The 12,689-nt window shown below is 36.1% G+C and overlaps 1 protein-coding gene across 19 annotated transcripts in view; it reads left to right on the forward strand.

Moving 5' to 3' along the window:
* ACACA (acetyl-CoA carboxylase alpha) overlaps positions 1-12,689 on the forward strand; it is a 330,230-nt gene that overhangs the window by 207,730 nt on the left and 109,811 nt on the right. For all 19 annotated transcript variants that reach the window (XR_010152891.1, XM_511428.9, XM_009432351.5 and 16 more), the window contains 5 exons: positions 1,634-1,690; positions 1,934-1,978; positions 8,696-8,737; positions 9,804-10,019; positions 10,836-10,991. Coding sequence is in view for 18 of the 19 variants with exons in the window: in XM_511428.9 (XP_511428.5) it covers positions 1,634-1,690; positions 1,934-1,978; positions 8,696-8,737; positions 9,804-10,019; positions 10,836-10,991 (516 nt within the window). In the remaining variant the exon portion in view is untranslated. The remainder of the gene's footprint in view (positions 1-1,633; positions 1,691-1,933; positions 1,979-8,695; positions 8,738-9,803; positions 10,020-10,835; positions 10,992-12,689) is intronic.

Below are 12,689 nucleotides of genomic sequence, written 5' to 3' on the forward strand. Positions count from 1 at the left end.
ACACATTTTTTTCATATTGTTGTGTCAATACTTGGTTATTTACAGCAAGGCGTGTGATGGCAGTACAAATAATTTTTTAATGCAGTTAAACCAAAATTTATTTATATTTGACCTGGTAATTTATTATTTTATTATTTGCTTATAGAAAATTAATTTTTCCAGTTATCTTTTGTTTATGCTGTTAATAAAATTAATTTTATTACTCAGCAATGCCATCGCAGAATTGAAGAAATTGGAAGAAATAACCCAAGAATGTGCTTCCTTATAAGGGGAAGACAATTTAAATTTTAAAAAATATATAATACCATGAATGTTAAGAACTGGCCTGTAAACATATCTCTTGGTTGGAGTTATAGCAAGAAATGTGGTCAAACTAAAGTCTGGATGTAGGCTGTGAAAGTCCACATTACTTTTCTATTTGTACTATTCATATGTTTTCTCAGGTCATTCAACTGGTGGGGTTGCTTTTCTGCTTGCTGTTATAATCCTTCTTTGTTAGGGACCTCTAAACACATGTCTTTTACTTAATTCATTAATTTGTTTCTTTGTTCCCTGCCTTTTGAAGCAAGTGAACAGTATAGGGAAGAGGAAGGCTTTAGGTCCAGATGCCCAAGACTCGTATAAGTGGCTGTCTTGAAACTACTGGTGTCTGATGACTTCTTTTTTTTTTTTTTTTTTTTTTTTTGAGACAGTCTCATTCTGTCACCCAGGCTGGGGTACAGTGATGCGATCTCGGCAACCTCTGCCTCCTTGGTTCAAACGATTTTCATGCCTCATTCTCTCAAGTAGCTGGGATTACAGGAATGTGCCACCACACTTAGCTCATTTTTTTCTATTTTTAGTAGAGACAGGGTTTTGCCATGTTGGCCAGGCTGGTCTCAAACTCCCGGCCTCAAGTGATCTGCCCATCTTGGCCCCACAAAGTGTTGGGATTACAGGCGTGAGCCACCACTCCCAGCCTTCTGTTGACTTCTAATATACTAGTCGCCTATGCCTAGTGGAGATATGAATAGTTCCTAGATTTAAAGGCCTATTAAATATTGCTTTTAACAATTTTAAAAGAGAAACTTTTTAAAAAATGCCTTCATGTAAGGTAAGGGGGAACTGTTGTATCAAAACTGAAAGGTTACAATTTGTTAGACTGAATTCTAGGGATGCTGTATCTGATGGTAGGTAACATCTACAATCTAAACAGTTTAGGACCTGTGTTTTATGTTTTATGGAAAGTCCTTCTTTTCTCTCTACCTAATTTCATTTAGCATCTTTATCAATATTAATGTTTACATTTGAATACATGCCCAACAGTATGATTTCTGTAAGCAGAAATTGTGTCATGGCCTACCTTTATGTAAATCAGTTCTGAGGTAATTTAGTTGACTTCATATCACCCTTTCTCCTCCACAAAGTTCTCTTTCAGTTTTGTCCAAATCAATATAAAATTTATTTCGTAAGACTTAGTCCTAGGAGCCAGGTTGAAATTTGTTCACTTGCAAGTTTGAAGGTACTAAGCTAAGATAAGGATATCCAAAAAGGATGTTTAACTCCACCAAAGCCTTACAAGGGCCAAATGGGATAAAATTTAGAATGAATGGAAATCTCATCTATCTTCTGTTTTACATGTTTTTGCTCCTAGAAAGCTACCCTGGTTGACCATGGGATCCGGCGCCTTACTTTCCTGGTTGCACAAAAGGTACTGACATGTGAATTGTACCTCTTTAATATTTCTTATGCTGCTGCTACAACTTAATAAAAATGGGATTGTAATCTTATGCTTACTAATAGAATTTATGCAGAGAAATAACCACTTTTCTGTAAGTTTCATTTTTAAAAAACATTAGTTTAACTCATCATCTTTTATTCAATTTCTTTTTGATTTTGTTACTAATTGCCAACTTCTGCTGTCTTTCCTTCCTTTCTCTCTTTTATTTGAAAGGATTTCAGAAAGCAGGTCAACTATGAGGTGGATCGGAGATTTCATGTAAGTAAAATGAACAATAATGAAAGATTACTTACTGTTTTATTTGTCTGCCACTGATTATTTAACCAGAATATATGTTAGAAGGGCTGGACTGATATTTGGTCCTTCTTCTTTTAGAAATTATTATAATAAATATTCAGTTCTCTGTAATCCCAGCACTTTGGGAGGCTGAGTCAGGAAAATTGCTTGAGCCCACAAGTTTGAGATGAGCCTGGGCAACATAATGAGACCCCGTCCTCTATTAATTAAAAAACATTTTTTAAAAATTCTTATATCAAGTGTTCCAGCTAAAGGTTTTCTTCTTTTTTTTTAACCCTATAATGAATTCTCAATATATCTCTGAGAAATAGTTAAGAATGAACATAAGCATTTATCCAGATGAATAAGGTAGAAACAAGCTAACTAGTAATTTCTTCTGTGCTTATAGTGAATCAATAATCAAGGACAGCCAGTTGCATTTTGTGGTCTTGGATTCTTTATTGAGAAGTCTCAATTCTAAAGAACACTGATTTATTATTTAAAATGCCTTGATAGAGCCAAGTTGCTATTTTTTGTCTTATGTTAATCGTAGGAACAGGAAATAAGTAAAAATTAAACACTCGGTTGCTTATTCTCCCATTTAACTGAATTAACTGTTAATATTTATGAGATTAAAATTTTTATTGAAAAGAGAATTAAGTTAATAGCCTGGCATCCAAACTATGGTATACCCGTATGATCATACCCAGTACAGTGACAACAGTAAGGCCAGAAATCCAGTTTGGAATCAACATGTTGTTTTCAAAATGACTGATTATAATCAAAATATTTCATAAAAATTGATTCTAATGTAGCTAACTAAGATTCTAGAGGATGTTAAGAAGTCTTTTTTTTCTTTTCTTTCTTTTTTTTTTTTTTTTTTTTTTGAGAGAGTGTCTTGCTTAGTCGCCCAGGCTGGAGTGCAGTGGCGCAATCTCAGCTCACTGCAACCTCCGCCTCCCGGGTTGCAGCGATTCTCCTGCCTCAGCCTCCCAAGTAGCTGGGATTGCAGGCATGTGCCACCACACCCAGCTGATTTTTGTATTTTTAGTAGAGACAGGGGTTCACCATGTTAGCCAGGCTGGTCTCGAACTCCTGACCTCAGGTGATCTGCCCGCCTCAGCCTCCCAAAGTGCTGAGATTACAGGCATGAGCCACTGTGCCTGGCCTGTTTGGTTTGGTTTTAGCAATTAAGATAATTTGGTTGTTAAGCCTTGCTTGTTTGCAACAATGAAGATGGCATTTGGGATTCTGGAAAGGACTTTCTAAACTCAGGGACCTATGTGTGATTGCTTTTATTACCTTTTTGTTTATTAGGTTTTCAAGACTTGACATTTTGTTTTCCTTCATACAGTTCACCTTGTTGGTCTAGTCTATAGAGAAACAAGAGAGCTAAGATTTTCTGAAATGCTTTAGGAAATGTTGTGGACTGCATGACTCCCCTGTGTTATTGATGTCAGGAAATCAAGCAGAGTGTAGATATATATCAATCAATAACTTTAGATAGGAAACGGAGTCAGTGGAGAAGTATGAGGAGCTTAAAAAGAACCCTAGGGCTTTAGGAAGAAAAATCAGCTTAGAGAATAAAATTGATACTTTGGGATAGAATATGAAAGCCCATGGATAAACACTGTGGCTGGTAGATGCTGATCAGAACTAAGGTAGACATGCCAGAGCCAGGCCCTGGATTTTAGAAGAGTATTGTGCTAGGTTCTTAAATGTTACTGTGCTTTTTATCACCGACTTTAGAATAACAGCATATTCTAGGGAATAACACTAAATTTGTAAAATTGTTTTCCTTTTTGCTAATGAATTAGATGGAATCTTCACATCTATAGCACACTAACTGGTTTCTATAATAAATACACTGATCAACTAAAACTGTTCACTAAAATTTTTAGCAAACCAAAGTGATTAGTTCTCACTGACATTTTCTCATATATGTAACAGATAGAAAAACCCTTTCTTATCTCTGAATCTATAGTGTATAGTTATAAATATGCCCTAGTATTAAGAGTATACTTAACAGCTTTAAAACATTTTTTTCTCTCTGCTGTCCTGATATTTCTGGATCTAGGTTTAATAGGGACATGTATAGGCAAAATCGGCTAGAAAATGAGGCCAGCAGGGGGTCTTCCATGACAATCATTGTCTGATTCCTATTTATAGTGGCATCAAGTGGGAAATCACTTAAATTATCAAGTGACTTGATTTGTCATGAGTGTAGGAAAAGCTGCTTTAGAGCATAGAGAACATTAAGGTTTAAGTGAGGACTGCATTTGCTCTGAAGAATTGAATGGCGGAGGAGTTGGGGTGTTTTTATGTTAGTCCCTTTAAAAATGATAAGTGATTTTGCAAGGTGCAAGGGCAACTATTAAACCGAACTCCATCCAGAATCTATTATACAATCCAGGATCTACACTAGCCAGGAAGCGTTGGCAGAAACTGTACAAATCTGGGGGTCACTGTCGTGGTGCTGCTGTGAGTTCTTTTGCTGATGGTAGCTTGACATTCATGAAGGATGCTTATTTAGCCTCTGTCATGTCATCTGATTGTGCTTGCCCCATAGTTAGTGTACTGTGAAAAAGAGGAAGCTTTCTGGGAGTGTCAGAGATGAATCCCTTGATCTCTCTGGCTTCTTGGTAATCCACTGTGATGTATGCAGCCTCCCCTGTCCTATGCTGTGGAATCCCTATATTATTGAATGGAAGACAGAATTTGCACTTGAGGGAGCAAGGAGAGGAGGAAGGTTACCAAGTTTGATTCAAGCACATTGGTTAGTGGAATAAAGCAAGCTGTGCTGTTATATAGTTGTTGGTCTTTCAAATTGCCTCAGAACCAGAATAAGACAAATGAGGGCCAGAGTAGAGGTTGCTAGAGAGCTGTGTATATTGTTAGGTACTGATTTGGATGACAGTGATTGCTATAAGCATTTACAATACTTTGTAGTTTAGCCACAGTTGTCCCAGATAGCTGCCCACAGGTATGTCTGTTGCCACCCTAGTCCGTTGACACTGCTTGGAGATTATTTCTGTGACAGCAGTCTTCACCAGTGTTAAGGAGGCTGGGAGTTGACTCTGTTTCCATAACCATCTAATTAAATCAAGTGCCCATAATGGAATTTGAATAACTGCCTAACATTGATATTTAAACAGAAACTTTGAGGAAAAACAAGTCTCTTTTTGTAAATATATTCTACTTGTTAAGAAAAAATAAAGTAGATCATGATGTTCATCTGAAAATAAAAAATAAAAGAAAAAAAGGACAAGATGTTAAAAAAAAGAAAAAAGATCAAAGTCTTGAATGGAAAAGAGGCTTCTTGAATTTCTGCAGCTATCTAAACTGCAACTCTGCAGTTTTCTGTTAGTTAAAACTTATTGACTCACTCTGTCTTAGTTTCACTCACATTTTAGGTCTGGAATTCCAAAAGATTTAGCAGAAAGTGCTGTCTAATTGGGATATAATATTATGCTTTTTTTTTTTTAAGCTTTCCATATTTTTTTCAGCAAAGTTTGGCTAAGGACATCGGAATACAAATTTTCAGGACTTCTTCTTATCCCCCATTAGGTCCTAAAACCATGATAAGATTCTAAATCAAACAGTTTTACATCTGTTAATAAAATGTTACCTTTTGTTTTTGTAAAATTTCATGAGATTTTAAAAAAAAGGTCTACATATCTCCCGAGAGAGAGTTGTTGTTTTATGACTATTGTGTGATTCCCACTTTAAAATGAAATGTTTTGGATTATTTGGACCTTGAAGGAGGAGCTCACTATATGAGCAGTTATCATAATTAGTAGTTCTTTTTTTCTTTTTTTTTTTAAGATAGTTCTGTTTGGTAGTGGACCAACTATTAGTTTTCAGAAGGGTTGGTTTGGATTTTTGTTTTAATTACAGTCTATATAATGAGTTCTCAGCATGTTGAGGTAAAAGAGAATTGTACCAGCAAGCTCCCAATTTCTTCATTTCATTAGGTTTTTAACACGATTATTAGTATCATAATCAGCTATGATGTTTTTTGTTGCAGGTTTTCACATTCTCTGATTTGCAGGGTGTCTTGATTGGCTAATTTGGGCAAATTATTTTGATTGTCTTGATGATGGTTGGCTGATTAGAACACAGCAAGGGCATAATTTCTTCCTGTGAAACGTTGCATTCTTTTGTTTTTTGGTACCAGAACACTAAGAGGGTTTTTCTTTGTGTGCATTCAATTATGATATTTGCCCATGACACTAGTAGAATACTTGGAAAGCAAATACATTGATGATGGAATAAGCATGAATGCTTTCAGTGGAAAAACTGGCAGTATGAGGATGAGATAGGATAAAAGAATTTACTAAAACTGTAGGATCAGACTTTTAGATTTCTTCTTTTCTGTGTTTTCTGTGATTCTGTGGTTTTTGAGTGCCAAAAGAGGTTACTTTTTGTAAGAGTCTTCAGACTTCCATGTCACTGAAGAATTGCTTAGTAGTTCCACTTTTCCATTGCACAGAGGTTCTTGCCATCTCTTGTTCTGAATGTTTAATACTTAAATTGAGGATTTTACCGGGGAGTTACAAATTTACTCAGAAGTTTAAAAAAAAAAAAAGTTGTTTATATGATCTCATGACAACTTTTCTTAGCTAACCTTAATGAAAGTGGTTTTTCTAATTGGTAGTCATTGCCCACCTCTGCCAAGAATTAGTCAGTTTCTTCATTATTTGTATTAAAGGCATTTCCATTCAAACTGCTTTATATGCCTTTCAGTTACTACAAATTTTCTTAATTGGTTTAGTGGAAAAGAAAGCATTTTTTATTACTGTTTTGTTTTTGAAAGGAAATGGTTTTGATCCTATAAATGTACATAATTAAATAAATGGCATCCTAAACAAACATTTTAATTAATTAGCTAATAATAGTTAAGGCGGAATAGAAAAGTGTGTGCGTAAAATATCATATTATCACTTTCCTTGACTTTTCTTTCAGAGAGTTCCATGGAAAGATTTTGTCATTCTTCCTTTTTTGACATTTGTTACTTTTTAGGTAATGCTCTGAAAGCTGTACCTCACTAGAATAAAACCAAAACTAGGTTATATAAAACCATGAGCATGATATTTACCGACACCTCAGCTGAATGCATCTTACTTAACCTTGAAGTCATTCCTGTGTGCTTCACTCTCATAGCGGGTGGTGGGGGGAGGTCAGAGAATTATTTAGAACAAAACTTCATTAGGAGAAGTTCAGTCCTGTGTAAAATCCACTTTAAAAAGGCTTTTAAAAAAGGATTTCCCTGAGGTTGGTAAATGAGCTCCTAGGAACCTTTTAAATGCAGTCTTACAGTTAAAATACCAAGGAAAAGATAAAAAGATTTATTAACTGTGCAAGCTTTAGTTAAGGTGAGAGTGAGGTGTAACACTTATGGAACGTATTCAAGAAATTTTCAGGAAATTCAAGAACCACAGGTTTACAGCATGAGTTTTGCTTTGTTTGCTTTCTGCTTTTTAAATTTAAAGTCTTAATTTCTGTGTTTTTGTCTCATCAAAGAGAAATCCTCTAAATGAGGAATTTAGATTATAATAAAAAGAGAAAGGTAATACTCTGCCCTTGAGAGATCAGAGGGCATGGGCTCTGGCACTAGAGAGACCCAAGTTTATCTTCCAGCTCTGTGATTCTGAGCATATACTTGAGCCAAGGCTTCTGTAAGATGAGGGTCACAATATCTACCCCTAGAGGTTGTTGAGAGCATCAGATAGGACAACACATGAGAGTACCTGCCACCAGAAGATTTTCAGTCCCATGTTTCCTTCACATTTCCTAAAGCTCATTGAGGATGTGTAGGCAGCTAGTCCCGGTCTCTCTGCCTTGTACTGATAAGTGTTTGATTATATTGCACTCATAATGAAGAAGATGCCTAATGAAACCTCCTATAGAGGCAAATAGTAATGATTTGATTCCAGCACTGCCAGTAGAGCTTCCCATCCGAGAAACAGAGGTATTTGGCATTAGTAAGTTAAATTTCAGAAACTAATGAACTCTGCTAATTGAATTCATCTTTGTTAATTAATAAGGTTCTAGTAAATTGGGTTTTTTTTTGTATAATGCCCTACAAAAAAGCAGGAAGACCTAATGATTACAAGTTCACTAGTTCTAACCTCATTCTTTCCTATGCATATAGTAGTAGTGACCAAGGTAGAATCTTATATTTTTCTTCATCTTCAAATGTTATCGTTTAAACCCTTGACATTATTGACTTGAGAATAAATGTGAAAATCATGGACTGAGCACTCTATACTGTCTGAGTAGTTTATATTTTAAGAGTTTCTTAAAGAGTAACTTGGGAAATCAGTCCAGTAACTACTATTGCAGTGACTGTGGCACAAGGGTATATTGGTTTTATTTGCTGGGTTGTGCCAAGAGCAATACCTAGCAAAAAATTTTTTTTCACTTGGGAGATTTAAAAAATTCATACTTTTTTTTCCCCTGGGAGAGGGTAGATACTAAAATTAGGTTTATAATGTGGTGATTCTCAAATTTGGAAATGGGGTCAAAGTGATGGTTATGCGGAGGATCATTCATATATATTTCCTGGACTAAGCTTAGGTAAGAAGCATGTTTTTCTAGAAAACTGTCTTCTAAATGCTTAACTGTTTCTATACTGTTTGTTCTCAAAGAGCCATGTCTATGAACTACTGACACATTTTTCCCCCTTCTTTAATACAGAGAGAATTCCCTAAATTTTTTACATTCCGAGCAAGGGATAAGGTAAGGATTGATTTCTTTCCTATTTAAAAAAAAATTACTTTTTCTTAAAAGCCCAAGAGCAGCTTATCTTTGCCATACGTTCTTCTTGCCATTCTTTTTTCTCGTATTGAACTTGTGCTTCCTGTTGCCTTACATGTGTCTTAGAACTAAAGCCGATTCCTTTCTGAAAGGGTTTGGTGTGGGAAACAACCAAATGTATTGAGCTACTCAACGAAGGTGATACCTTTCCAAATCATCCTTGTCCTGTAGAATGATCCTAATGATGTGATATTAAAGGACCATTCTTGTTATCTACAAATAGTTCACTGATACTCAACTCTACTTTATGTGAATTTGTTTTTCAATTTTAAAATACAAAACTTCAGACCATGTTGCTTTCTTCCTGTTACCGGCTTATATATTTGACTCTCTCTCTCCATTCACTCAATTGACATGTGTTCCAGAAAAATACTTTAGTTTCACTGAAACATACAGTACATATACAGTAAATACAGTAAAGTTATATACTAATACAACTTTTAAAAAACATATATAAGTAATTATATATCTATGGATATAGTGTTCCAAAGCCAAATATCTCTTTAATTAAAAAATTGTATGATGTTTCTTTGTTGAGTATTTATTATGTCCTTTGTACTTATCATAAGTGAGAAAATTTTTAGATTAGTTGGGTAAGCTCAAAACATTGGCATGTGAAGTAGATATTAATGTGAAGCAGTCTGTAATTAATATCAAAATGAATTATATAAAGACATTAAATGTTGTAGGAGTTCTAAGGAAATTGAGGATTTTTTGTTTGTTTTTAATGTATATCATCACCACTTGTAAAATCATAAATGATGAAAGTTTAGGAATATCATCCTATAAAGTACCTATATAATAGGTACTTTAGTGCCTAATCTTATGTAAGCTATAGCATTAGCCTTGAACGTAGCTCATTTTTGTTGCTCATTAGCACATCATAGCTTATGTTTCTATTTTCAGACATCTCTTTTACATTCACATTCATAGTATAATTTTGTAACTGCCTCTTGTGAGCTGTTTTTTCTCTGATTCTTGTACTCAGTTTGAGGAGGATCGTATCTATCGTCATCTGGAGCCTGCTCTGGCTTTCCAGTTAGAGCTGAACCGGATGAGAAATTTTGACCTCACTGCCATTCCATGCGCTAATCACAAGATGCACCTGTATCTCGGGGCAGCCAAGGTGGAAGTGGGCACAGAAGTGACAGACTACAGGTTCTTTGTTCGTGCAATCATCAGGCATTCTGATCTGGTCACCAAGGTGGGTGCTGTACTTTAATGGGATGTTATCCCTGAGGGAAGGGACAGAATAATAGATATGATTCAAAATTAGGTTTTATGCTTCTGCTGAGAGAGAACATAAAAAAAAGATCAGGTTTTCATTTTTTGAATCAAGGTTCTTGTTCTATTTCAATGTTTACAAAAGTAAATATTTCATATAATAAAGGCTTTTTTTTTTTTTTACAAAGCAGAAAGTGCATCTGAAAAAAAATAAAAAATGAAGGCTCTTTTTCCACTTTAATTTGATTTTTCTTGGTAGCAGAAGCATAATAACACTCAAGAAAAGAAAAAGCATACAAACAGAAAAATCACAGGAAGAACTGGATGATGGTAGAGCATAAGGAGATAAGTTAGGAAAGAGGTGATCCCATTGTACACCTGTCTAGAGGTATGGGTAGTGTCTGTATATAGCAAGGCACTTCCTGATGTGTTCATTATTATTATATCCCATAGCCGTACCCTTTCTTCAGCTTTTCCTTTCTAAATAGCTCTGTTTGGCATATGTGAAATATCATCCTATTGAACTTACAGCTATGGGGATGCCCAGTATTTCTACCTCTTGGAAGGGAATGATGCACTAAGAGTAAGAAGGAAGGGCTGACATGGACTCTTTATCTGGCCCTTTCCTGCCCCTGCTCCCTGTGGTTACTGGACTGACTCTAGGGAGAAAGATAAACAATCTCTTCACCAAGTGCCTTATGATTCATGACATACTGCTGCTTAAGTGATTATAATAGCCATTTCTTTATTGCCTCTTTTAAACTACATTAATGTTGATTATTTTCTTCCTGTATAGGAAGCTTCTTTTGAATATCTCCAAAATGAAGGGGAGCGGCTACTCCTGGAAGCCATGGATGAGTTGGAAGTTGCTTTTAACAATACAAATGTCCGCACTGACTGTAACCACATCTTCCTCAACTTTGTGCCCACGGTTATCATGGACCCATCAAAGGTACATTTCTCCTTAGCTTCTCTCCCAGCACTAGCAAGCATAAGCACAGAAGTTCATTCATATTTATCTCACTTGGACTTGGAAGCAGGTACTCCTTGTTCAGGCTGTTGAGCCCTTAATCTGTAAAGTTTATAGAATGTTTATAAGATTGAGTTTCTGGGACAGTGTCAAAAATTTGATACAGCCATTGAAAAAACAGTTCTCAAAACTGAAGGTTTTGATGTTAGCTTGCTGGTCACTTATAAGCAGTACAAAAACGTGAAAACATTTTCTTTTGTTGGTACCTATTTTATATTTGCCATAATAGTGGTCCTGTTTTGTATTATTCCCTACAATTTCTCATCTGGAATTATTAATTTTACTGTTACTAAGCATTTTGGCTAAATTACTGCTTCTGTGCACTAAATGTTAATTACCTGGTGGCCTTAGTGACATAATGCACCTTCTCAAAGTGTCTAACCTATCTCTCTTTAGTGTTTTTCCACAGGGAGAGAATTTGGCTGATAAGGAATTTCACATGTATTATGTATATTTTCTTCCCTGAGGGTCTATTCTGAAATGCATTCTATATAATTTAAGGAAGAAAAACAAGGTGATTTTGTACTTGACCTTTTATCCCCAATGTAATAAAGACAGGCTGCTCTCTGTTTCTGCTCCCTCTAACGCTTTCTTTCTTTCCTTTTCTTTTTTTTTTTGTTGAGACAGAGTCTCGCTCTGTTACCCAGGCTGGAGCAGTGGCACCATCTCAGCTCATTGCAGCCTCCACCTCCCAGGTTCAAGAGACTGTCATGCTTCAGCCTCCCCGAGTAGCAGGGACTATAGGCATGTGCCACCAGGCCTGGCTAATTTTTGTATTTTTAGTAGAAACGGGGTTTCACCATGTTAGTCAGGCTGGTCTCCAACTCCTGACCTCAAGTGATCTGCCTGCCTCAGCCTCCCAAAGTGCTGGGATTACAGGTGTGAGCCACCGTGCCTGGCCCCTTGTAACTCTTTCTATCATGATACTGTGGAATTTGGATAGGAGAACCAGTATCTCCCTTTTTCAAGATCAGCTGTAGGCATGAATTTTTGCTGCTGCTGCTGCTTTTCTTTTTTTTCTTTTTCTTTTTTTCTTACAGAAACAGGGTCTTGCTATGTTGCCCAGGCTAGTCTTGAACTCCTGGCCTCAAGCGATCCTCCTGCCTCAGACTCCCAAAGTGCTGGGATTACAGGCATGAGTCATCATGCCTGGTAGACTTTTGCTTCTTGAACTTAGTATCTGAGATCTGAGAAGTAGTTTTCTACCTTTTTCCCTTCAAAATTCCAAGCTAATGATGGGTTGCTTTAGTCTGTAAGGAACGCCAAGGACAGGGCTACTCATTTGACTCAAATCTCATCATCTAGTTTAAGCAAAACTTATCCTAAGCATTCTGGGACTAATAAGCTGGGAGACTTAAAACATGGCATGGACACTGTACAGCTGTATTTTTTTTAAGATTTGGCTTACCTTTTCTCTGAGTTTTTCAGATCAGCCTCTGCTTTCATTCTAACCACCCATATGCACTGGCTCTGCTTTTCTAATGATAGATAGCTGCCAATTTTCTGTACATAAAGATTGTTGGCTTTTGTTCCCTCAAGAAAAGAATGGGTAAATATCTCTTGGTTAACAAGCAAGTATGATAATAGAGAGGTTAACTCCCTGAAATTCATTCTAACTTA

The sequence above is a fragment of the Pan troglodytes genome, chromosome 19, assembly GCF_028858775.2.
Source record: "Pan troglodytes isolate AG18354 chromosome 19, NHGRI_mPanTro3-v2.0_pri, whole genome shotgun sequence".
Lineage (NCBI taxonomy): Eukaryota > Metazoa > Chordata > Mammalia > Primates > Hominidae > Pan > Pan troglodytes.